Raw genomic sequence first — 26,046 nt, 5'->3', positions numbered from 1 at the left:
TTGGATGTTTCGATGTTTGTTTGGTTTGGTCTGTCTGTTGCACCTGTGTCCGTTTTTGTCTAATTATGTGTCCTATAAGTTTTCTGCTTTGTGTATGTGAGTTTGTGTGTTGTTGTCCGCCTGTCCGTTGATGTCAGAGTTTTGTGCTCATTTAGTTAGTGTTTTCGCACTGCTTGCGTAATCGCTCGCCTCCAGTGTTTGAGGCCCGTTTATTTTTGTATTGTATATTTGACTAGTAAAGTCTGTTTGACTGAGCTTCTGTGTCCTGCGCCTGACTCCGACACCGCATCCACATCAGCCCCATTGACAACTGTGAGTGAGGCGCCACTTATGTGTCAGAATGAGTCATCAACAACCGGGTGCTTTGTTCAAATTACAGACTTTAGATATAACATGTGTCTGCTTACCTTTAGTAATTAGTTGCGCGGCACAGTGGGTCGATGCTCACTCCAACAGCGGGTGGTCACTCACTTCTGGCAAGCTTGCCAAAATATTGAGGATTCTTTGCACAGTGCTGATATTCTCTTATTCTTAAACAAACTTTAAACTTTAGAAAATGACACAGACAATGGCTTCTGAGTATAGATCTTTAGTTATGCAATTGCAGGCAGAAGTTAATACAGTGTCAACAGGATTTGCATAGCTCTTCATAAGTTCTACAAAGTGTCTAAAACAATCTCTGCTTTTCATACAAGCACGCCCCTCCCTGGCAGATCAGGGGTCACCTTGTTTTCTTCTTGTGTCTATGTGTATCGGGTCATAGCGCACAAACAAGTGATAACGTTAGCTCTGTTACTGCCCATATCTCCACACAGCTGTGCCCTTGGAAGATAGTAAAAGACAGGATGAACTGAAAAACTGTGGTCACTTCTGAGGCTCTGTCTTGACCATGTGACTCAGAAGCAATGAGAAATTGAAACAATACAGGTCTATCTGTTCCTCAAGTTTATCTCTATCCCATGTCCTTGACTACACACCCAGACCAGCTGCAGGGAGCTAGAGGGAACCATTCCTATGAAAAGCACAGCATTGGTAGTTAAGAAATGTCTCTACTATTGTTAAGCATATTAATTGTTAACTATTAATACACTGCTCCAAAAAATAAAGGGAACACTTAAACAACACAATGTAACTCCAAGTCAATCACACTTCTGTGAAATCAAACTGTCCACTTAGGAAGCAACACTGATTGACAATAAATTTCACATGCTGTTGTGCAAATGGAATAGACAACAGGTGGAAATTATAGGCAATTAGCAAGACACCCCCAATAAAGGACTGGTTTTGCAGGTGGTGACCACAGACCACTTCTCAGTTCCTATGCTTCCTGGCTGATGTTTTGGTCACTTTTGAATGCTGGCGGTGCTTTCACTCTAGTGGTAGCATGAGACGGAGTCTACAACCCACACAAGTGACTCTGGTAGTGCAGCTCATCCAGGATGGCACATCAATGCGAGCTGTGGCAAGAAGGTTTGCTGTGTCTGTCAGCGTAGTGTCCAGAGCATGGAGGCGCTACCAGGAGACAGGCCAGTACATCAGGAGACGTGGAGGAGGCCGTAGGAGGGCAACAACCCAGCAGCAGGACTGCTACCTCCGCCTTTGTGCAGACATATCAGTATGGATGACGGATCACCACCTCAAGCTGAACCTTGGCAAGACGGAGCTGCTCTTCCTCCCGGGGAATCAAATCAAATCAAATGTTATTGGTAACATGCGCCGAATACAACAGGTGCAGAAATTACAGTGAAATGCTTACTTACAGCCCTTAACCAACAGTGCATTTATTTTTTACAAAAAAAGGAAAAATAAAACAACAACAAAAAAAGTGTTGAGAAAAAAAAGAGCAGAAGTAAAATAAAATAACAGTAGGGAGGCTATATATACAGGGGGGTACCGTTGCAGAGTCAATGTGCGGGGGCACCGGCTAGTTGAGGTAGTTGAGGTAATATGTACATGTGGGTAGAGTTAAAGTGACTATGCATAAATAATTAACAGAGTAGCAGCAGCGTAAAAAGGATGGGGTGGGGGGGCAGTGCAAATAGTCCGGGTAGCCATGATTAGCTGTTCAGGAGTCTTATGGCTTGGGGGTAGAAGCTGTTGAGAAGTCTTTTGGACCTAGACTTGGCACTCCGGTACCGCTTGCCGTGCGGTAGCAGAGAGAACAGTCTATGACTAGGGTGGCTGGAGTCTTTGACAATTTTGAGGGCCTTCCTCTGACACCGCCTGGTATAGAGGTCCTGGATGGCAGGAAGCTTGGCCCCAGTGATGTACTGGGCCGTACGCACTGCCCTCTGTAGTGCCTTGCGGTCGGAGGCCAAGCAGTTGCCATACCAGGCCGTGATGCAACCAGTCAGGATGCTCTCGCTGGTGCAGCTGTAGAATTTTTTGAGGATCTGAGGACCCATGCCAAATCTTTTCAGTCTCCTGAGGGGGAATAGGCTTTGTTGTGCCCTCTTCACGACTGTCTTGGTGTGTTTAGACCATGATAGTTCGTTGGTGATGTGGACACCAAGGAACTTGAAGCTCTCAACCTGTTCCACTACAGCCCCGTCGATGAGAATGGGGGCGTGCTCAGTCCTCTTTTTTTTCCTGTAGTCCACAATCATCTCCTATGTCTTGGTCACGTTGAGGGAGAGGTTGTTGTCCTGGCACCACACGGCCAGGTCTCTGACCTCCTCCCCTATAGGCTGTCTCATCGTTGTCGGTGATCAGGCCTACCACTGTTGTGTCGTCGGCAAACTTAATGATGGTGTTGGAGTCGTGCCTGGCCATGCAGTCATGGGTGAACAGAGAGTACAGGAGGGGACTGAGCACGCACCCCTGAGGGGCCCCCGTGTTGAGGATCAGTGTGCCAGATGTGTTGTTACCTACCCTTACCACCTGGGGGCGGCCCGTCAGGAAGTCCAGGATCCAGTTGCAGAGGGAGGTGTTTAGTCCCAGGATCCTTAGCTTAGTGATGAGCTTAGAGGGCACTATGGTGTTGAATGCTGAGCTGTAGTCAATGAATAGCATTCTCACGTGGGTGTTCCTTTTGTCCAGGTGGGAAAGGGCAGTGTGGAGTGCAATAGAGATTGCATCATCTGTGGATCTGTTGGGGCGGTATGCAAATTGGAGTGGGTCTAGGGTTTCTGGGATAATGCTGTTGATGTGAGCCATGACCAGCCTTTCAAAGCACTTCATGGCTACAGACGTCAGTGCTACGGGTCGGTAGTCATTTAGGCAGGTTATCTTAGAGTCCTTGGGCACGGGGACTATGGTGGTCTGCTTGAAACATGTTGGTATTACAGACTCAGTCAGGGACATGTTGAAAATGTCAGTGAAGACACTTGCCAGTTGGTCAGCACATGCTCGGAGTACACGTCCTGGTAATCCGTCTGGCCCTGCGGCCTTGTGAATGTTGACCTGCTTAAAAGTCTTACTCACATCGGCTACGGAGAGCGTGATCACATAGTCATCCGGAACAGCTGGTGCTCTCATGCATGCTTCAGTGTTGCTTGCCTCGAACCGAGCATAGAAGTGGTTTAGCTCGTCTGGTAGGCTTGTGTCACTGGGCAGCTCGCGGCTGTGCTTCCCTTTGTAGTCTGTAATAGTTTTCAAGCCTTGCCACATCCGACGAGCGTCAGAGCCAGTGTAGTACGATTCAATCTTAGTCCTGTATTGACTCTTTGCCTGTTTGATGGTTCGTCGGAGGGCATAGCGGGATTTCTTATAAGCTTCCGGGTTAGAGTCCCGTTCCTTGAAAGCGGCAGCTCTACCCTTTAGCTCAGTGCGGATGTTTCCTGTAATCCATGGCTTCTGGTTGGGGTATGTACGTACGGTCACTGTGGGGACGACATCATCAATGCACTTATTGATGAAGCCAGTGACTGATGTGGTGTACTCCTCAATGCTGTCTGAATAATCCTGGAACATGTTCCAGTCTGTGCTAGCAAAACAGTCCTGTAGCTTAGCATCTGCGTCATCTGACCACTTTTTTATTAACCGAGTCACTGGTGCTTCCTGCCTTAGTTTTTGCTTATAAGCAGGAATCAGGAGGATAGAATTATGGTCAGATTTGCCAAATGGAGGGCGAGGGAGAGCTTTGTATGCGTCTCTGTGTGTGGAGTAAAGGTGGTCTAGAGTTTTTTTTCCTCTGGTTGCACATTTAACATGCTGGTAGAAATTAGGTAGAACAGATTTAAGTTTCCCTGCATTAAAGTCCCCGGCCACTAGGAGCGCTGCATCTGGATGAGCGTTTTCCTGTTGATTTATGGCCTTGTACAACTCATTCAGTGCAATCTTAATGCCAACATTGGTTTGTGGTGGTAAATAGACAGCTATGAAAAATATAGATGAAAACTCTCTTGGTAAATAGTGTGGTCTACAGCTTATCATAAGATACTCTACCTCAGGCGAGCAAAACCTTGAGACTTCCTTAGTATTTGATTTTGTGCACCAGCTGTTGTTTACAAATATACACAGACCGCCAGCTCTTGTCTTACCGGAGTCAGCCGTTCTATCCTGCCGATGTAGCGTATAGCCCGCTAGCTGTATGTTATCCATGTCGTCGTTCAGCCACGACTCGGTGAAACATAAGATATTACAGTTTTTAATGTCCCGTTGGTAGGATAACCGTAATCTTAGGTCATCCAATTTATTTTCAAATGATTGAACGTTGGCTAATAGGATTGATGGAAGAGGCAGTTTACTCGCTCGCCGTCGGATCCTTACAAGGCACCCCGATCTACGTCCACGATATCTCCGTCTCTTCCTCACGCGAATGACGGGGATTTGGGCCTTGTCGGGTGTCTGTATGATATCCTTCGCGGCCGCCTCGTTGAAGAAAAAATCTTCGTCCAATACGAGGTGAGTAATCGCTGTCCTGATATCCAGAAGCTCTTTTTGGTTATAAGAGACGATGGCAGAAACATTATGTACAAAATAAATTACAAATAACGCGGAAAAACACACATAATAGTACAATTGGATAGAGGGCTGTAAAACGGCAGCCATCTTCTCCGGCGCTGTTTACCGGCGCTGTTTACCTGTTCCATGATCTCGCCATCACGGTTGACAACTCCGTTGTGTCCTCCTCCCAGAGTGCGAAGAGCCTTGGCGTGACCCTGGACAACACCCTGTCGTTCTCCGCTAACATCAAGGCGGTGACCCGATCCTGTAGGTTCATGCTCTACAACATTCGGAGAGTACGACCCTGCCTTACACAGGAAGCGGCACAGGTCCTAATCCAGGCACTTGTCATCTCCCGTCTGGATTACTGCAACTCGCTGTTGGCTGGGCTCCCTGCCTGTGCCATTAAACCCCTACAACTCATCCAGAATGCCGCAGCCCGTCTGGTGTTCAACCTTCCCAAGTTCTCTCACGTCACCCCGCTCCTCCGCACACTCCACTGGCTTCCAGTTGAAGCTCGCATCTGCTACAAGACCATGGTGCTTGCCTACGGAGCTGTGAGGGGAACGGCACCTCCGTACCTTCAGGCTCTGATCAGTCCCTACACCCAAACGAGGGCATTGCGTTCATCCACCTCTGGCCTGCTGGCTCCCCTACCTCTGCGGAAGCATAGTTCCCGCTCAGCCCAGTCAAAACTGTTCGCTGCTCTGGCACCCCAATGGTGGAACAAGCTCCTTCACGACGCCAGGACAGCGGAGTCACTCACCACCTTCCGGAGACATTTGAAACCCCACCTCTTTAAGGAATACCTGGGATAGGATAAAGTAATCCTTCTACCCCCCCTTACCCCAACCCCCCCCCAAAAGAAGAAAAACAACAACATTGTAAAGTGGTTATCCCACTGGCTATAAGGTGAATGCACCTATTTGTAAGTCTGGATAAGAGCGTCTGCTAAATGGCGTAAATGTAAATGTAATGTAAATGCAAGGAGGAACAGGAGGTGCACTGCCAGAGCCCTGCAAAATGACTTCCTGTGTATGTGTCTGCTCAAACGGTCAGAAACAGAATACATGAGGGTGGTATGAGGGCCCGACGTCCACAGGTGGGGGTTGTGCTTACAGCCCAACACCGTGCAGGACGTTTGGCATTTGCCAGAGAACACCAAGATTGGCAACTTCGCCACCGGCGCCCTGTGCTCTTCACAGATGAAAGCAGGTTCACACTGAGCACATGTGACAGACATGACAGAGTCTGGAGACGCCGTGGAGAACGTTCTGCTGCCTGCAACATCCTCCAGCATGACCGGTTTGGCGGTGGGTCAGTCATGGTGTGGGGTGGCATTTCTTTGGGGGGCCGCACAGCCCTCCATGTGCTCGCCAGAGGTAGCCTGACTGCCATTAGGTACCGAGATGAGATCCTCAGACCCCTTGTGAAACCATATGCTGGTGCGGTTGGCCCTGGGTTCCTCCTAATGCAAGACAATGCTAGACCTCATGTGGCTGGAGTGTGTCAGCAGTTCCTGCAAGAGGAAGGCATTGATGCTATGGACTGGCCCGCCCGTTCCCCAGACCTGAATCCAATTGAGCACATCTGGGACATCATGTCTCGCTCCATCCACCAACGCCACGTTGCACCACAGACTGTCCAGGAGTTGGCGGATGCTTTAGTCCAGATCTGGGAGGAGATCCCTCAGGAGACCATCCGCCACCTCATCAGGAGCATGCCCAGGCATTGTAGGGAGGTCATACAGGCACGTGGAGGCCACACACACTACTGAGCCTCATTTTGACTTGTTTTAAGGACATTACATCAAAGTTGGATCAGCCTGTAGTGTGGTTTTCCACTTTAATTTTGAGGGTGACTCCAAATCCAGTCCTCCATGGGTTAATACATTTGATTTCCATTGATCATTTTTGTGTGATTTTGTTGCCAGCACATTCAACTATGTAAAGAAAAAAGTATTTAATAAGATTATTTCATTCATTCAGATCTAGGATGTGTTATTTTAGTGTTCCCTATATTTTTTTGAGCAGTGTATTAAACAAATCAGGTAAATACGTGGTCTTTCTTTCATATTTGCCAAAATTAGGGCGAGGGAGGGCCTTGTAGGCGTTTCTGCGTGTGGAGTTAAGGTGATGTAGAGTTTTGTCGTTTCTAGTGTCATAGGTGACATGCTGGTAAAAATTAGGAAAACGGATTTCAGTTTCCCTGCATCAAAATCACCAGCCAAGGTGAGTCCGGAACTATGCCTGTTTGTCCTCCTTTTGCCGGTATGTGGTAAATCTTAAAAGTATTTGCCAGTGTCAAGATGTTTTGGTTGGTTTGAACATATGGAAAACCTTTTCGTTCAAAGAGTGAAAAAAAACACAGGATGCCTATAAATCAGTCATTTTATGACAGCTTTTGTTGGGGGCTTTAGTTAGAGGATCCATCATTTACTAAAAGACAGATGTTGGTATAATGAGCTTCCCACTGCAACAGCTGCCCTTAAACAAATGGGAGTAAGGGAGGCGTTTTACAGGCTATTGCATTGAGGCTACAGCAGTGTAGGACTTTGCCAAGTATTGACGTGTCAGTCAACTCTATTCAATATTCCAGAAGGACACAATGAGGAAACATTTAGGTGAATTCTAGTATGGCATATGTCTACAAGAATAGAATAGGTATATAACATTATTTACAGAGAACCAAGGTTTTGAGAAAGTTACGTTAATATTACTGGGTACATCCATTAATATTACTGGTATGGACTTAATAGAGGGAGCACATTTGTGTGTGTTTTTCCGATAAACAAATGCTATCAGACATCATTTGCAAATCGGGCCTCACTATGCAGGCCTTCATTGTACAGTTCCCTCCCTCTTTCCCTCTTTCCATATCTCTCTGCTTCCTCTCATATGCCATGTAATAGCTGTCTGTAGATAATTCTGTAATGGAGTACTTCAGCGCATCAAACGCTGATTCTGCCATCCGCACCAATGTTGGGCCTTTTGTCAAATTGGATTTCAAATCCAATTATCAGGCAAGGTAATTCACAACATAATAACCTGCTGTAATCACTCATTTGGGAGGATGTTGAGTTATTTGGGAGTCATTTTGGGAACAATCCTGCATCTGTGGGTAATTGGGAATAGGTAATGATGCCTGGGTTGGGTTTGGGGAGGGAGAGTTGGAGGAAGTCCCTTACTTTATCTGGAAATGTAATAATTAGAGGTCAGTCAGGAACATGTGTTCAAAATACATTGGTGAAGTGCATGTGGACAACTTCATTGTAACGTTGATATGAGCAAGTATGTACCTTCTGGGTTGTATTGAATTAGTTTCTTGATGTTCAAATTCATATTTTATTTTCCCTACTATGCAGATGCTGTGTTTATCATCAGATATACTGTATTTCAAGGAACATTTTCAATGAGAGATACTGTAGGTGTTCAATTTTAAGACAACGAGAGAATTTGAGAACTTGTTGTGGCATTGGCTTTGAAGACACTTTCTTTACATGCAGGAACAACAAGTGCACAGTCTGTCTGGTTACCTATTTGATGTAGAGAAAACCCTTCTTCTTTTTCATAGCCTTTCAGGGCTCACAAAGAGAGAGAATGCTGAATGAGACAGGATTTCAAGACTGCAGCTAACACTGTGAGAAGAATTCTTTGGTACACACCAGTTGTGTCTCAGTTGCCTCTTTCTTTCCCTTCTCACATATTTTATCCTCAATGAGAATTCTACATCTGGTCAGATGGTGAGCTGATTATAATGTTTAAGACTAAGAAGAGCATTTTTTTCTCACCTGTATTATTATCATACAGCTATGTAGACAAGCACTCACACATCTGACTCATACATAAACACTCACTCTTCTCACAATGACAAACAAACAAGCACTCTTGAAGGTGAAATGAAGAAACATTCAGACATTTTTTTATTTTTTTTATATAATTGTTTTTTCTTCCCCAAATATACAGAGCAAAAGCATCATAGATTCACAGACCAGTACAGGTAAAATACATTTGTTCCATTTTTTTCTCAATTTTCTTTAAATACAGAGGGCCACTGCGTGAAAATAGTGGTTTACCGAGTACAATGTTCACTTTCTCTTTACATTACAGTGTATACGTTGATGATTCACTATGTATATTGACTTTTAAAACTTCCATGTCAATAGCTTTTTGTAGCATGTTATTGAAAGACTGACAAGATATTGATAGGTAGAAAAGAAAATGGAGGGTGTTGTAGCATATACACTAATTGTAGAGATTGACTGTCAGTTTTTCCAGTTTGGTTGGCATCTTCTCATGTGCACTCTCTCTTAGTGATGGTAAAGACATCATTCGGTGAGAGAAACTACACAACCTAGCATCTGTAAACCACAATTTTCAGGCAGAGCTATATTATGACAGTGTCAGTGTTTGGCATGATATATTTCTTCACACATTTTCTTCTACTATTTAATTCAGACCAAGCAAAAGGTTCTGCGGGGAACAAGTCACTGATGCAATATAGCCACTGGGCACAGAAATCATTACAAAGAGAACTATCCACCAATCTGAGACTAGCTCACCCCCTCTCTCCCCTACCTCAGAAACAGCCTTGTGGGATGGGGAAAATGTGGACCAAACATTTGTCTTCAACTCCACTGAAAAATAATGAATTGACCTCCCAGGCTCAATGACCCTGGCAAATGGATGTTGTGTTTTATCAGGGAAGGCCAGCAACCCCATGTTAACGTTGTCTGTTTATTTATTCATCTGTTTGGCCAAGGTATATTTCTACAGCATGGCAAACAGCACCAGCTGGTGCCAAACAAACACCTGTCCTCAGGTCAAACATGCAGACTGGTGTACGCGTACCCACATGGGCATTGATTCCCACTGCAGTGCATGTGATGAGCAGGGCACAGGTGATACACAGACTCCCATGGTAGCGATTTGGCGGTGGGGGGTTGGTAGGAGGCTTGAATGACGGGAACCCGTTTACCGAGATTTACTGCCCAAAATCACTCCCTTTTCCCGGTCCCCTGTAGCTCGGTTGGTAGAGCATGGCGCTTGCAACGCCAGGGTTGTGGGTTCGTTTCCCACGGGGGGCCAGTATGTAAATGTATGCACTCACTAACTGTAAGTCGCTCTGGATAAGAGCGTCTGCTAAATGACTAAAATGTAAATGTAATAAATAACTGCGAGAATTCGGTAAATTTTAATAAATTAATTATATGAACAGCATGGTGTGAAATTGAAATGTTAAATTATATGTGATGTCTAAATCTGGCTTCTCTATGGCCTCTGCATGATGAATCATGAACTCTCAGTATGGAGCGCAGTTCACAATGCATGTAGACCTATCATCTCATCATGGTAACTTTTTGTTGTTGTGACAGGTAGGCCTACATTTGCTGCAGCATAGTCTATGCTACAATAATATAAAGACCGAATGCGCGTCGAATTTACCCATCTTCATCACCTTACTTTTTAATTGTAAAGATTTTTATTTATTTATTGCAAATGCAGAGTTTTAAAACAGCCTATCACTCGAATATTGTTGCTTTAAATCAATGCACATGTGAGCACGCTCTCTGTCTTTCTCTCTCTCCATCAGTTCTATTCAAATTGCATCCAAAATAGATAATCCTGTTCTAGATTAATATATAGCCCTATATATTTTTTATTTTTTATTTTTTATATATATATTTTTTAAATATTATATAGCCTTATATTTAGCTAATGAATGATGGGTTATGCATAATAAGCTTCTAACTTATAGCCTCTGTCTCTTGCGCAATATGCACGCACCTGTGCTCCGCTGGCCTCTCTCCTTAAAAAACGCACCTTAGCTCTTGGAGTCCCATGCAGGAAAGCTGGACTAGAATAGCTTGCTGGACATTATTTTTGTAGCATTTATTATACCAATAGACTATTCAAAGAGGGATGCAAGCTCTTGTTTGCTGAATGTTAAATACAGCAGCCAATATAACTCACGGGTAGTTTGAAAGAAGAGCGAACGCGAGATGGCGGTAGATGTCATTAGAATGATGAAGATAAGGACAACAAAACTTATTTCATTTAGGCTAGCTGTTGAACATGAGGAAGGAATGAAGCAACAATAGAGAGAGAAAGAGGAGATAGTCTAATAACACTATGGGAAATATTATGAAAGGTATATAAGCATCAGCCTACTAATTATACAAATAGGCCCTATTGTATTTCAAAATTAAACTAGCCTATACTTGTAAGTTTGTAAGCCGCATGTGCTGCACCAGATCCCATGTTCTCTCCCTGCTTTATCATGGTTTGAACGATGTGCATAATTCCAGTCCATATAATACAGTATAATATAATACAGTACTGTAATATAGTTCACACTCAAAAAGATTAGCCTACTGGAGCTAGTTTCATTTATTTACTCAAGAGAGCATACAGCTAGCTACATCTATGGGCTTTTATGTTTTTCTGTTGTGCGTAATGTGTATTGGATAATCATTTGGACTTTTTTGGGGCTTGGGCTCATTAAATGTCTTTAATGTAGGGCTCATAAAATGTATTTAATGTATGGCTCATCAGGCTCAGGTAGCTTCAGGCTTGAATGCGGCCGAAGTCCGTTGGTACTACTCTAACCCATCAGTAAGACAAGGCTGTGTCTGAGAAGGGAAGCAAATAGAAGAGTCCCTTTCTCTAGGGATATTCTAGCTCCCATCTCCCCCCATGAACAGTTCCTGTGCAACACCCTAGAGCCAAACAGCTTTGACCGTGTGACTGTGTGAGAGAGACTGCCACAAAGAGATTAAAAACTGCTCACACAAACCACTCGTTTGCAAAGACAAGCTTGGTTGGAGATGTTAATGAACGCTGAGAGGAAAAAAAGGTACGGAAAATTGATTGTCTGTCTGTACAATATTGATGGCATAGGGATTTGTTTTGCCCTAATATACTGAAAACTGACTGAGAAAATAAATAACATCAAAAATATATACAGAGAGCATTGGAGATGTATATACAGTGTTCTAAGCGCCAAGCTGGATTATCAGCATTGAAACAGACCTTTTTGTGTTTAAGCCGTACAATGGGCGCCAATCCATTTGTAAAATTAGAGTCAAACCACCACCACTCAAGTAGAAAAGCCCATTGAAATGCCTTGAATATAATCACATGTCAAGTGTTTACAGCAACAACTTTCTCATTTGTCGAAGGTACTGTCTAACTCTTTCAAAGGATTGTCATTTTTCAGCAAGACAACACAAGGGAAGGACTAGTTAGTACATTTGATATCTATTCCATTGGCCGAGTAGTCCCGCAGAAGAAGACTAATGCAAAATGATGATATACGAGAGGACTGTTTTAGATTTGAAAAACAGGAAATGATCATTGTAACTCGGTGTCCACTGTATTGGAACATGTTGTTTTCGGGCATTAGGCTACATTTTACCCTTCTCTAATGCTATATCTAATACCGGTCAAACTGATGTTAGAAAGCAGACCTAGAAGCCAGCCACAGGCAAACAGCTTTTACAGGCTTTTGAAGACTAACTGATGATATAACATATGATGTAATTGCGAGGGTGAATTGCTATACTTTAACTAACTGACACTCCAAGAACTGCTCTTGCAAATTAATGTACATCTGCCCCACCCACTTAAGACCTCCACAATGGAGGACTCGTAAGTCTTGTACTGTATGGTAGCTCAGGCCTGACTGTATGGTATGTGGTGATATGTAGTGTGGTGACAAAATGATGTACTGTATATTTTAGTCATTATTGCCAACACAACCACATAGATTATCTCCTCCAATACAGTGTGCTGTACTGGATTAACATTATCGCGGTTGGTCTTGTCTGGTGTTATACTACTTGTCCTGTACGTGACATGCCCTGTGTTTCATGTGACCGTGTGGCCCTCCACAGCAGGCTAGCTAGCAGAGAGGAGGCATTATGGATCTACCATACAAGTGCTTTTGTCTTTCTCAGTGATATGGTTTGTTTCTGTGTTTCCCTAATCTCTCATCTAAAATGACAACAATGATAATGGTGAAAAAAGTGAAATTCCATATCTGGCATGTACAATACATTCACTTAAAACAGTCAGTCTCACAGCAGCCAAATGAACAAAATACCAGAAATCAAAAGAACAATTTACATCATATATTCCTATTATTTTCCTTTGATGAGCAGCTAGATCCCAGTAGGTATCCAGTCTGGATTGACTGAGCTCCAGTGTTAACATGGCATTGGGAAAGCCACATGATGAGAAGCTCTGATACACAATGTTTAGATTTGGTTCCGCAGGCAGCATCCTATCCTGTGGACATGGCTGATGATCTAAAGCAGTTAGTATGAGAGACTTCACATTACATGGGTAGGGCACACCTTATAGTCAGTGAGCTATGCTCTCCTCCGTTTCAGCTGGCATGGTGCCGACAGGTTGACTGAGTAACCAACACCCTTCTTTAAATTAGAACACATCCTGTTCTGCTTCTGAATGAAAACGTTTTCTCCTGAAATGTCGCTCGGCATTTCAAATAGTCCCACTCAAGGCAAGAAGAAAAAATTGAACAAACTCTACTCTCATTTCCTAGTCTGAGTCCTCAAAACAAGTGAAATCAAGCATCTGAGTAAAAATAACGAATGCTGAATAAAAGATGCATAATGTACACTGATATTATTCCTTTATCTCAGAGCGACAAACTGTGAAACGACGACTCAGGCTTTCCGGTTGAGATCACGGGCTTCCTTATCTGCAGAGTTCTGAGGGCCGGGAGCCCGGGGGAAAGACTAAAATTGGTTAATTATTTGGCAAGTCTGGGCAAATTTTGATAGTTTTACTCCACCCACAGAAGGGATGAAGTTGGATCAGCCAAACTTAACATACAGTGTGTGTGAGGGGAGGCTGGGGGGGAGGCTTGGGGGGAGAGGGGTTAAGAGAGAGGAAAAGCTTTGACAATTAACACACATTCACAGTTGTGCTTAGGACCATAAGAGAACAGCAGAATATTGGCTTACACATACCAAGTGATTGGTTAGCTTTGCCACCCATAAGAGAGTGGTCCCGCTTTGTTTGAAAGGCAACTTGCTAACCCCCAGCAGCATTTGGTTATTTTGCTGCCTTATATGGGATCCTATTTCCACTGAAATCAGTGCAACAACCACCTCCATACTTGAGTTGTGTCCATGTTGGCAAAATACCTCTGTGGCACAGCTACTGTATGTTTATGGGTTAGGGGCCTTTATTTACTAAGTGAAAAACTGGGCAACAGGAGGTGGTTTCTGATGAGCTTAGGATGGGACGTGGGTGGAATGCAAGGCTTCTTGATCCAATGGTTGGAACACAGAGAAGTCTGAACAAGTTCAATGTGAGTTAATGCCACCTATTTCAAGGCTACTCACGAACACACCATGTGCTTTGAAACGTAGGTCCCTTCTCAGGAAGCTGAATGTTTCCCATAGTCCCAACCCATGGTTGGATAACCCAGGACAGACAGGCCCTCTCTGGCGGTCAGGTCAGACGTGGGTCTGCATGCGCTTCTGGAGGGGCCGTGTGAGGTCTGAGTTCTGGGAGGAGGACTGGGAGTAGTGGGATGAGGAGGAGGCGGAGGCGGAGGCTTTGCTGTCCTTGTCGAACTGCACGTAGCCGTCCTGCTTGCTGTAGCTGCTCACACTGCTGTCGCACTGCGTGTCGATGAAGGAGCTGGAGTCGCTGAGTGATCCTCTCTGGAACTCCCTCTCGCACAGCTCGATGGAGCTGCTGCCCATGCCCAGCACGAAGCGTTGGCTGTAGTCATACAGGCGGTTTTGCCCGGCACCTAGGGTGGAGTAGATGTTGGTGAAGGACATGCCCGTGGGTACCCGCTGCTTGCCCCCGGTGGTGGCAGCGGTGGGATTCCGCATCTCTGTAGTCTGGTTACCTTGCAGGGTGATGGTGGGGGTGGAGTGGTGCTCCTTGAAGGTGTTGACACTGTAGTATCCGTTGGTGGGGTCCTTTTGGAGGCAATATGGGAGAGAAGAGAAGAGAAGAGAAGAGAAGAGAAGAGAAGAGAAGAGAAGAGAAGAGAAGAGAAGAGAAGAGAAGAGAAGAGAAGAGAAGAGAAGAGAAGAGAAGAGAAGAGAAGAGAAGAGAAGAGAAGAGAAGAGAAGAGGAGAGGAGAGGAGATAGTTAAAGTATTTTAATTAGTTTTATCATTGTCAAGTTCGAAAAACTGGGTATGCCTTATTGGCAAAGCACAATAGATGACACAAAATATTTTCCTTAGTGCGGCAGAAAGTCTGAAAAGCAGTACATCTCTGGAGGGAAACAGAGAAAAGTAAGTCATCCGCTCATTTACATGTATTTATTATTCTCAAAGCTTAAACAGTGTCAAGGTCAAACTGGCTTTAATTACCATTCAAATTGGCAAATGAATAAGGAAACAGGCTGCAGCTAAATGCGTCAGGTATGAACCGAGAAAAATAGTGGCTAAAGCTCAATATTATGATTTAGTCTTCTTCTGCATAAACCTCTACAATCATGTTACTTGCTAATTAACAGGCCTTGATGATTCACAGTTTGGCATCCAACAAGTCCTCCCAAAGTTCACTAATACCCCAGTTTTAATTGGGCCCAAAACGGTTTGTGAAAACAAAGTCTTGAATTTGATGTATGCAAAATAAATGACTTGTGGAGCCATGGCTGCCGTGCCGAGGTTGCTATTGTCACACAGCTCCTGGCTCTTGCCTCTACGATTGCTGTTGCTAAGAAGCAGCCGTGACAAGGCTGTGAGAATGAATGTGAATGTCAAGCCCAACGAGCACAATGGCGCCATGGCTGCAGTGCCGAGGTTGCTGTTGTCACACAGATCCTGGCTCTTGCCTCTACGATTGCTGTTGCTAAGAAGCAGCCGTGACAAGGCTGTGAGAATTAACGTGAATGTCAAGCCCAACGAGCACAATGCTGGATCCCAGAGGAGCCATGCTAATCATGGCGAAATGGCACAACTATGACAACCTGAGAGAATCCTCGTTATGAGTGTCATTATCAGACTTTGTGTCCCCTTATCTGGTGTCTGGTTCCCGGTGATCTCCTCCCGTACACACACTCATCAGTGTGGATCAAAAGAGCCAGGTCCAATGGGAACAGGTATGCAGACAGAACACCAGATGAATACTCTCGGGTACTGGGGGAATGGCATAAATAAACAGGACCACAATTTGATTTTTAGTTCCTGATTTGCTTTGGCATTTTGAGTCTGAATTGGACATCACCCATAGTGAGTTGTTTGTTCCACAGTCTAATGATATTATCTGTGCGTCTCGTTTGAAGGAGGTTTTTATTTCAATATTTATTTCTTCAGATGGAGAATGCCATATCTCCCACACTGTAGATGTGCTAAACTCTGCATGCAGAGTGAGGTAATGATGCTCTGAACAGCACAGTGCTTGTCTAATTGAGGAATTTGCATGTCTGAGAACCAGGGGGCCTCTTGTTAAAAGAGCCTATACTGTCTCTTTGCCTGTCTGTTTTAACTATAGCTTCCTCAACAGCCTTATATACCACTCCAAGTGAGTGTTTATGTTGAAATAACAAGAATTGTTGTCATGCGTGAGAAGGTTTTGGAACAAAAGCAGTGCAGGGAGTCCCTTTCGATTCATAGGCTTACTGCTCTCCTCATTATCAACATAGAAATGTACATGATATCCAGCATTATATTATCAGAGGGAACGTGTCATGCTTGTACAGTAAGTCCAGACAGGTATGGTCCAGTGGATTTTGTGAGTCTGTTATAGTGCTATTAACATACAGTAATATATCTGTTGTCAGAGTGTTGGCAAATTAAAAGCTTCTCCTTTGCGAGGCACAGACTCAGCAAGTCCTCCAAACTGTATCTAGATTAGCAGTAGTGTGGCTTCTCTGGCATAACAAGTCTTGTTGATTAAGCATACTGCAATTCTAGCACACTAACCTTTCACTTCATTTTTGTCACATTAAGAGCTCTTTCATTCCAATGGAAATATGAGGAGGCAATTATCGCATTGAATTATAAATTATTGGTTTTGGTTGAATACAATGTCTCTGGAAATTTGTTTCCACTTTTTAAGTGATTTGATTGCAGAAATGGTGAACTCTCATTACAAAAGTTTAACACTGATTCTGCTTTGCCGAAGTGTGACTAATGAATATTACAGAGTGATAACGTTATTATTTTATTTTTCCAAACCATCCATCAGTGATTATAAATGTCATTTTGCCATACACATACATACTTTATACTTCTAGTATGGTTTGCTTTCTAAGTAATTGGTAACTGGTAGTGCCAGTGTATTCTGCATTCTACAGCATGGCTCCTTCACTTTGAACCTCCAGGGCCACATTTGATGACCACCTAATTAATCAAATTAAACCTTAATTGGAAACATTTGACCCCTGGCCTTATCCTCTCCAAAGCCAAAGTGGAAGGCAAATGGTCCTGAGTTGAAGATCAAGCTGATCCCTCTTGCCTGCCTCCTCCCATTTTTCTCCTTCTCCACCTCTATCTCCTTCCATCCTCCATCCATCCTCCATGATCCTGGACCTACCTTGATATGCTGGTACTCTTTCTCCTCCTCTTGCAGCACCTCTAGCTGCTTCAGCACTGACTCCTGCTGGAACTCCCCGCGTTCTACCTGCACATAGGCAAGGCACGTTTAGAAATATGAAAGTGTTGGGCTCTCAGCTTCTTTGGTCTCGCTGACGTTATCAAAACAGTCAGCATACAGGGATTTCAATTTCGAAAGATTCTGTAATAACATTCAGACACATTTCAACTTCACTCGGGGAGAGTTACTATAAATAATGTATCCATGAACCTCATTAGAGAAATGCAGATATGTAAGGTATCACATGCAGACACATTAACTCCCATGAAGTGTTACAGAGCATAATATAATCAAAGGCCCCTTGCTGAAACCATAGCCCTGCACCCCTGGGCCTTTTCAAAGCGCAGTACTTACGTAATTCCAAAAAAATGAGGCAGGGTTTTTTAATAGTCAGACATAGGGCACAATTAAAACTGCCTGCGACCCCATACGAGTTTCCACATCTTCATAGCTACACCTTACTGTGGCCTTCTCCCTCACAGGGAGAAAGAACATGGGCCTGTTTTCTAGATACAGGCCAACACAGTACCTTGATCACAGTGAATATACATCTACACACATTCGTCCTGTTCCATTATTCAGCAGGTTTCTTTTGTGCCCTAGAACAGTGCTATTAATTATATCCTAGAGATAATTAGCATTAATTATCTGTGAGTATAAAGAGGGCTGGAGGGGATAGGGTTTTCTGTTTTTTTTACAGTAAGTGGAAATGGTGGCAGGACACTCACACTCACCATCAGTTGCTTCATGGCAGTGTGCTCCTCGTTTTCCCGGGCCGCGTTGTGGTCTTTGTGTACAATCTCCACTCGGATGTCGTTCTTGGCCGACACCACCCCTTTCAGATCTGGTGGAAACAACAGTAAGTTACAGCTCAAGATGCCGAGACACACAATATTCACAGAGACATTGCTCTTCGCCCAATATCTTCAATACACTGGACTTCAAATCCCCTTGGCATGGCTTTTGAGAGTATAGTCCCCTTCCCCAACAGTACAGAGCAAGATATGCAGTTTATTTTGTTTTGTTGTCAAGATTTGATTATTTTCTGCGTACATAAGCACATCTCACACTGGCCTTGCGGTGGCTCATTTAGAACAATGCGATTCATACTGTCATATAACAAAGTCTTACTTTCTGTCTTAATTTTGCTTGCAAGTTCTCTCTGGTGAGCACAGATGGAGACGGGTAGTGAGGGCATAACCAGGTGCGCTTCCTCTGTGGTATACAACAACAACATGCTGAATGCTAGTAAAGGGTCCCACACAGGGACTCACGCACGCAGCAGCACAGTTTTGGAAAAGCGCAATGGCTGACTGTTTCTAACCTGAGGCACTGTTAGGGATGGAGTTTTGAATTTGAACATTAGACAGGATGGAAATAACTGTAGCTAGCAATTTATAGTGAGGTAAGTTATACTGCTCAATTATGAGACATGAGCCCTCACTCTATCTATCTACTGCTGAGGACCATGCCTCATTTAGCTTTGGCATGCAGTGGGTGACACAGGTACGGGGATACGTACTTCTCTGAGAGCGGGTACAACAGAAAGCTCCGATGGTCCCTATGAGGACGATGAAAGCCACCAAGGCCCCGACCGCCACTCCGATGATGACCGCCACCGGGAGAGACTCTGCGGATGACAAAACATTCCCTTCTACAATAACACATTGCAAATACAACCAGTACACTACACACATATCAAGTATACATAGATGCAAACATACAAAACAAAGTACAAACAATTCCATTGAAAAATAATAAAGACATTAGTGTCACAACCTGATCTGTTTCACCTGTCTTTGTGCTTGTCTCCACCCCCCACAAGATGTCTCCCATTTTCCCCCATTATCCCCTGTGTATTTATACCTGCATTTTCTGTTTGTCTGTTGCCAATTCGTCTTGTCCCGTCAAGTCCTACCAGCGTGTTCCCGTGTTTCCAGTGCTCTAGTTTTTGTTTTTCCTAGTCTTCCCAGTTCTAACCTTTCTGCCTATCCTGACCCTGATCCTGCCTGCCGTCCTGTACCTGCCTGACTCTGATTTGGATTACGACTCTTTTCTTGCCTTGACTTACATTTTGCCTGCCCCTTGTTCAGTAATAAACTCTGAGACTCGTACTATCCGCCTCCTGTGTCTGCATCTGGGTCTTAGCCTGAGCCGTGATAATTACTTAGTTTTACAAATACACACACCTCAATAACATATTAATAATTAATATTTTCCCAAATGTTTTGATGGCCAATGTGATTTGTGAACCGTCTTTGTATTCTAACATATTTCTTATTACACTGCTGATTCCTTCCAATCACATTTAATTCATACTCACTTGCAGAAGCGGCTGACAGTATTTTCATTGAGTGGTTAAATAGCAGCAGGGCTGTGAGTTGAATCAGCCTAATCCTTAAAGGGATAATTTGAAATTTTGGCAATGAAGCCCTTTATCTACTTCCCCAGTCAGATGAACTCAGTATGAAAATGTATGCACTCACTAACTGTAAGTCGCTCTGGATAAGAGCATCTGCTAAATGACCCCCAAAAATAAAAAAATAAAAAATAAGAAAATGGATACAATTTGTATGTCTCTGCATGCAGTTTGAAGGAATTAGCGCAATTACTAAGTGTTAGCGCAAAGACTGAAACTCTATGGGAACAGCTAGCATGCTCCTGTAGTCTTTCAGTCATTGTGCTAACGCTACAGTAGTTAGCATTGGCTCGAGAAAACTACCTCTAACTTCCTTCATACGTGACAGATACATACAAATGGTATCTATGAATTCATCTGAATCTGGGGAAGTAGATACAGAACTTTGTTGCCAAAATCTTGAAGTATCCCTTTAAAGTATCTATGCGTGGCCGGATTATAATGAAGACTTAGACACCCACCTACATGAAACAAGTGCAACACAACAGAGAGCCTTTTCCCCAGCATTAACATCTATTTAATTCCTTAATTAATCCTTTCATATAAGCCAGCAATACAGTACAATTTATGGGGAGTGAATAAAAACAAAACTTCCCCATTGAAAAGACAGAGCAACACGTCCAGCTATGAAACCCAGCCAAACAAATAAAGGCTTTTAATAATAAAGCATTGGTTTAAACAAAGCCATAGTGGAATATTTGTGTTGTCGTGTGGTATGACTACTGATGTGGTATGACTACCGATGTGGTATGACTACTGATGTGGTATGACTACCGATGTGGTATGACTACCGATGTGGTATGACTACCGATGTGGTATGACTACTGATGTGGTATGACTACCGATGTGGTATGACTACTGATGTGGTATGACTACTGATGTGGTATGACTACCGATGTGGTATGACTACTGATGTGGTATGACTACCGATGTGGTATGACTACTGATGTGGTATGACTACCGATGTGGTATGACTACTGATGTGGTATGACTACCGATGTGGTATGACTACTGATGTGGTATGACTACCGATGTGGTATGACTACTGATGTGGTATGACTACCGATGTGGTATGACTACTGATGTGGCATGACTATGAACTCTGCACTTGAGTTGCACCTTATCTTAACTAGCTAATTAATTCGCTGCAAATTACTCACACTGTGATTGAATATACAAAATGAGTGCAGTAACTATAAATGCATTGGCTGTTTATTTCATACTGTATCTGTCCGATTTCAACAGTCTGGGTCATCCTATTGTCCTAAAGTGAAATAATGTGAAGTGTTGATAAATCAGACACCACAAAAATGTCACTCAAACGAGATAGGTGTTGTCAACGCCTAAACACTGTATGGTGCATGTGGGGTTCGTTGTGATTCATGGCTGATAATGATAATTGTTGGTTCAACATGTGTAAACCCATCAAATCCATTGACACACACACACACTCTCTACACTAGAACCACGGCCACCACAGTGTTGAAGTAGAGAAGGTGGAACCTGTCGAACCTTGGCTCCCACCTTGTTCCTTGAGGCGGATGATTTCCGTGTCAGATCCAAAGCTGTTCCATGCTGTGCAGTTGTAGATGGTCTGGAAGTCTGCAGGGACGATGTTACTCATGGTCAGAGTAGAGATGACTCCTTCTTCGGTGCTGACAGTCTCCACCGTATAACGGCCAGACGTCCCTGACTCCAATACTGTCTCCTTCCATGACCAGGCCTGTAAGGGAATCACAAGTTAAACACGAGGCGGGGGAGAAGTTCCCCGTCTTTCACTGGGTGATCTGGCGCAAGAAATAGTGTTCCAAATGACAACAATTGATTGCCGACAAATAAGATGATTTGCAAGCATTTTTATGGTTGTTAAAACATATTCATAAGCATAAAAGTAAAAGTACTTTCACATTTATCCTTGATAAATAGGCATGCTACCTCTTTAGACCCTCCCATCAAATCAACAGCATATTCATTATGCAGCAAGTTAATGCCCATTATCAACACACACAACACTAATTAGTAGATTGCAATTATGCCAAAACACACACACTCACATGTGCACTCACATGTGTACACACACACACGCACACGCACACGCACACACACACACACACACACACACACACACACACACACACACACACACACACACACATACACACGTACACAGTTAATGGAACAAGAGAGGGCTCTGAGATTATACTGTTTATCTAAGGGTCATACATCTTAATGGGATCTGTGCTAACAGAGCATCAGCATGCATTAAATGAGAAATTAAGGGTCTAAGCTTGCCATGCTTCATGCCCTCCCATTCATACAAAAACAAATGGTTAGAATACTATTATATTCATTAAACTGATATCTTTCTCAGTTGTATTGCATGTGTTCTTAGATGGTTTAATAAAATGCTAATAACGCAACAAGAGTCCTGTCAGGGTGTCACAATGTCAGTGTATGCGGTAGACTGAAGTCAGGCGCAGGACACAGAACTCAAGGAAAAAACGTATCTTTACTTAATCACGTAAAGTAACAAGAGGCCTCCACGCAGGGAGGAATAAACCCGCTCACTCACGACATCCGCGAACAAACAACAAACACGCACAGAACACAAGGGGAGCCACAGGGTTAAATAGGGGCGGAGTAATCACAAGATGGGCAACAGGTGTGAAACAATCTGACACAACAGGTAGAACATAGAAACATATAACATAGATCGGCAGCAGCTGGTACTCCGGTGACGACGAACGCTGAAACCTGCCCGAGCAAGGAGGAGGGGCAGCCTCGGCAGAATCCGTGACACAGGGCACCATGGCTGTAATGCAACCCATATACCATGCAATGCTGTGGCAAGTAGAGATAAGTAAAAGAGATAGATATTGAAGGAAGTGGTGTTGGTGTTACTCACGATGCGGTCTGGAGGTGGAGTGCTCCGGATGAAGCACTTGATCTCTCCCTTCTCCCCATGGAGAGCCTGATGTGTCTGGGTACTGGAGATTGTGGGAGGGCCTGTGGAGAGGGCACAGAGGAGAACATGTCAACACTGTACCATGAAGGCCTGTGGAGAGGGCACAGAGGAGAACATGTCAACACTGTACCATGAAGGCCTGTGGAGAGGGCACAGAGGAGAACATATCAACACTGTACCATGAAGGCCTGTAAAGAGGGCACAGAGGAGAACATATCAACACTGTAACGTGAAAGCCAATCACAAACCCACACATCATCACAATCAACCACTGCCAGATTCCTGTGGGTTCAGGTTCATGCCATGTAACACTGATTCAATCAAGTTGTGCTGCATTCAATTAAGCAGTAGACCCCTAACTGCATTCTTTCAGATAGTAAATCCTACTTCCAATTTCCAACCGACTCGGAATGCCGGCAGTAAACAGTCATTTTGGACAACAGTCATACGAACATCGCATCCAACCTCCACAATATCACCAAGGGCATGTTAGGGCTGTATGAAGGGCATCCGTGTGGGCCCAAAAAGTTGAGTTACGGTGCTCTTGATTTCTCCCACAAAGATAAGGGTCATGGTGGCGAGTGGAGAGGCATTTCTATGGGCGTAATCATGATGGGAGAAATGTCATTGTGGAGAGATAACACTCCTCCCTGTGTCTCTTCAAATTCAATTTAGCTTGCCAGAGCCTTGCACTTTGACCCGCAGCAATGACATCAATCGGATAACCTCCAGTCCTCCCTCACGACAACAGAGGAAGCAGTCTATCAGCTTAAATGGCCAATAAAAACATAGAAAAAAACTATTTTTTTGTGATTTAAGAGGATTAAGTATAGAGAAGTGGGGAAACAACTTGATTAGTAAGAAGGTGAGCTTCCTATCAACTCCCCTCCAACCCGTTCCCTGGCATCTCTCTGCCGGTACATAATTGCAGTTTATTACCTGTCTCTTATTAAAATAAATTAGCATTTTAATAAGATTCTGGCAGATGGTGTCTCGGTATGCCACTGCATGCAGGAGACTGGGAGTTTGGTTGCTGCTGCTGTGGAATGATTTCTGCAAACTAACAGCACTGCATTGAGCACTATGCAGCAACACCACTGTCTTAGTAGCCTATGGTGGACTGGCATGGGGGGTCCGGTTTGTGTGGACCTGTGTGGATGTGTCAGTGTGGTTGCATGCATAAGAATGTGTGTGTGTGTGGGTGTGAGTGTGTGGGTGTGTGTGTGTGTGTGGGTGGGAGTGTGTTGGTGTGTGTGTGTGTGGCTGGAATGGGCTCCTGTGGTAAACACACTCAGATCTATTCCTCCCGGGCTGCCCAAGGCGAGCGCTGGTGGCTCGGGAGAATCTGCTCTGTGGATCAGGGCTCCAAATGAGAAATATAATTAGAGGGTTTTATCTCCCTGCCTCAGACTGCTGGGGTGTGGTAGCTCCTCCAGAGGATAGGGAGGAGAGTGTGTGTGTGTGTGTGTGTGTGTGTGTGTGTGTGTGTGTGTGTGCACGTGCGTGTGTGTGTGTGTGCGCAGACTGTCTGATCAGAGAGAGAGGGAGTTGGTGGGTGGTGTGAGTGGCACAACTACACTGCTCCAACTGTCAGTGGACACAGTCGATATGGTAGGAGACATTTCTTTAGAGAGGCAGGGAGTCTATGGAGTGGGCCGCCTCACAATCTTATCTTTGTTATCGTTTGTTCATCACCTTGTCGAAAGAGCCTACGCCAATGACCGGGCCTTGCATTTCCAAACAGAGGTGGAAGTATAGTCTGAGCTTTGAAAAGGTGTGTCATTTTGTGCTTCCTTGCAACAGCTTATTTAGCACCTCAGAGCTGTTGTCCTCTATTACAATCTCTGTCACATCCATTTGAATGGCATTTCTCAGCTGAATTATTGATTTTCACTGGTTTCTTTAAGCTCTGTCTTGGCACTTGGAGAGGGAATGAAATGCTAATTTATTGAGCATATAAAGACTATGTCTGGGGAAAGAAAAAAAGAACTACAACAACAAGATGCCCTGTGGGTGACTAGAAGGCACATCGGCCCACTTTCTCCATTAATGTGTTTATGTGCTCCCTCTCCCTGGGCTGCCTGACATCTGATTAGACATGCATACAGACAGACATACAGGACAGGAAACCACACCTACCAAGACATACACATGTAGAAAGATGGACAGACTCATACCTCTACTAACAAACAGATACACTCATTCAAATATAATATATCCATGTTCATTGATATGGACATAAACACATGCAGGCTACAAATTGAGCCATATACCTACTAGTTTTCTGTGTGCGTACAATGCACCAGGATGCATTGAACATAGGATCAAAAGAACAAGCACAATACAATAACTTCACTCAAACAAATATTGAAGCTCAGACTGACTGTGTGAGGATACTAAACTAGAGTGAGCAATATGTATCCATTAGTGACTTCAACATAAACTCCCTCCCCTGCTAGCTATTTGATTATAATTAAATTACACCAGTCCCCAGGGAAGGAGAGGATTCTCTTGTCTGTGTTGCTGCGCAGTGGGAGTCGTTGACATGCAACGGAAGAAAGAACATATTGACAAATTCTAAACACATGCATTTTAATTGTTCAGGGTAAAATGATCCAGGCATAAGCAACGGGAAACAAATAGCAAAACATGCAAACACATACACACACACTCTCCCACACCGTGCATATACTCTTGAGTATTCCTCAATCTTTCTGAGATATGATCAAGGCAGTCTCCCAAAATGCACGGTCATCAGTCATGCCCACTGTCAGAGCCAATTGGATCCTATTGGATGTCAAAGACTGCAGGTTGATGAGGGCTGAGGAAGATACAACTTAAAACAATAATCTGCCATAAAGAAAACAATCAAGCAGCAAACCGCGGGAGAGTCCTCTCCATGTGCTGCCACTTCAAAGACTCTGTTTGTACTTCCTCGGCTTGACAATCTGATTCGCCAAGAGGACTGGGTAGGGTAGAAATGTGAACATTTCGACTGAGGACCCCTGGTGTGGTTTTGAGAAAGCATGGATTTCAATTATTCAGAAGGTAAAAAATTATGTGGCTTTTTAATGTCAGAGGCAGATCCAGGCTGTGAGGCAAGAGAGGCAGAAGAACAGGCTAACATAAACAAATTAAAGAGAAGTCAAAGACCAATAAAGAAGTGGGTAATGCTTGACT

General features: G+C 43.9%; 1 protein-coding gene across 1 annotated transcript in view; it reads right to left on the bottom strand.

The window, feature by feature from the left end:
• Nucleotides 1-11,266: 11,266 nt before the first annotated feature.
• Nucleotides 11,267-26,046, bottom strand: part of LOC121558530 (kin of IRRE-like protein 3) — a 442,346-nt gene continuing 427,566 nt past the window's right edge. The window contains exons 10-16 of the mRNA XM_045211752.1: nucleotides 22,807-22,907; nucleotides 21,426-21,624; nucleotides 19,005-19,112; nucleotides 18,614-18,697; nucleotides 18,211-18,326; nucleotides 17,423-17,509; nucleotides 11,267-14,851 (exon numbers count right to left, since the gene is read on the bottom strand). Of these exons, the coding sequence (XP_045067687.1) occupies nucleotides 14,375-14,851; nucleotides 17,423-17,509; nucleotides 18,211-18,326; nucleotides 18,614-18,697; nucleotides 19,005-19,112; nucleotides 21,426-21,624; nucleotides 22,807-22,907 (1,172 nt within the window). The 3' untranslated portion in view covers nucleotides 11,267-14,374. The remainder of the gene's footprint in view (nucleotides 14,852-17,422; nucleotides 17,510-18,210; nucleotides 18,327-18,613; nucleotides 18,698-19,004; nucleotides 19,113-21,425; nucleotides 21,625-22,806; nucleotides 22,908-26,046) is intronic.

The sequence above is a fragment of the Coregonus clupeaformis genome, chromosome 5 (genome assembly GCF_020615455.1).
Source record: "Coregonus clupeaformis isolate EN_2021a chromosome 5, ASM2061545v1, whole genome shotgun sequence".
In the NCBI taxonomy this organism is placed as follows: domain Eukaryota; kingdom Metazoa; phylum Chordata; class Actinopteri; order Salmoniformes; family Salmonidae; genus Coregonus; species Coregonus clupeaformis.
This window is presented reverse-complemented; position numbering and strand designations above follow the sequence as displayed.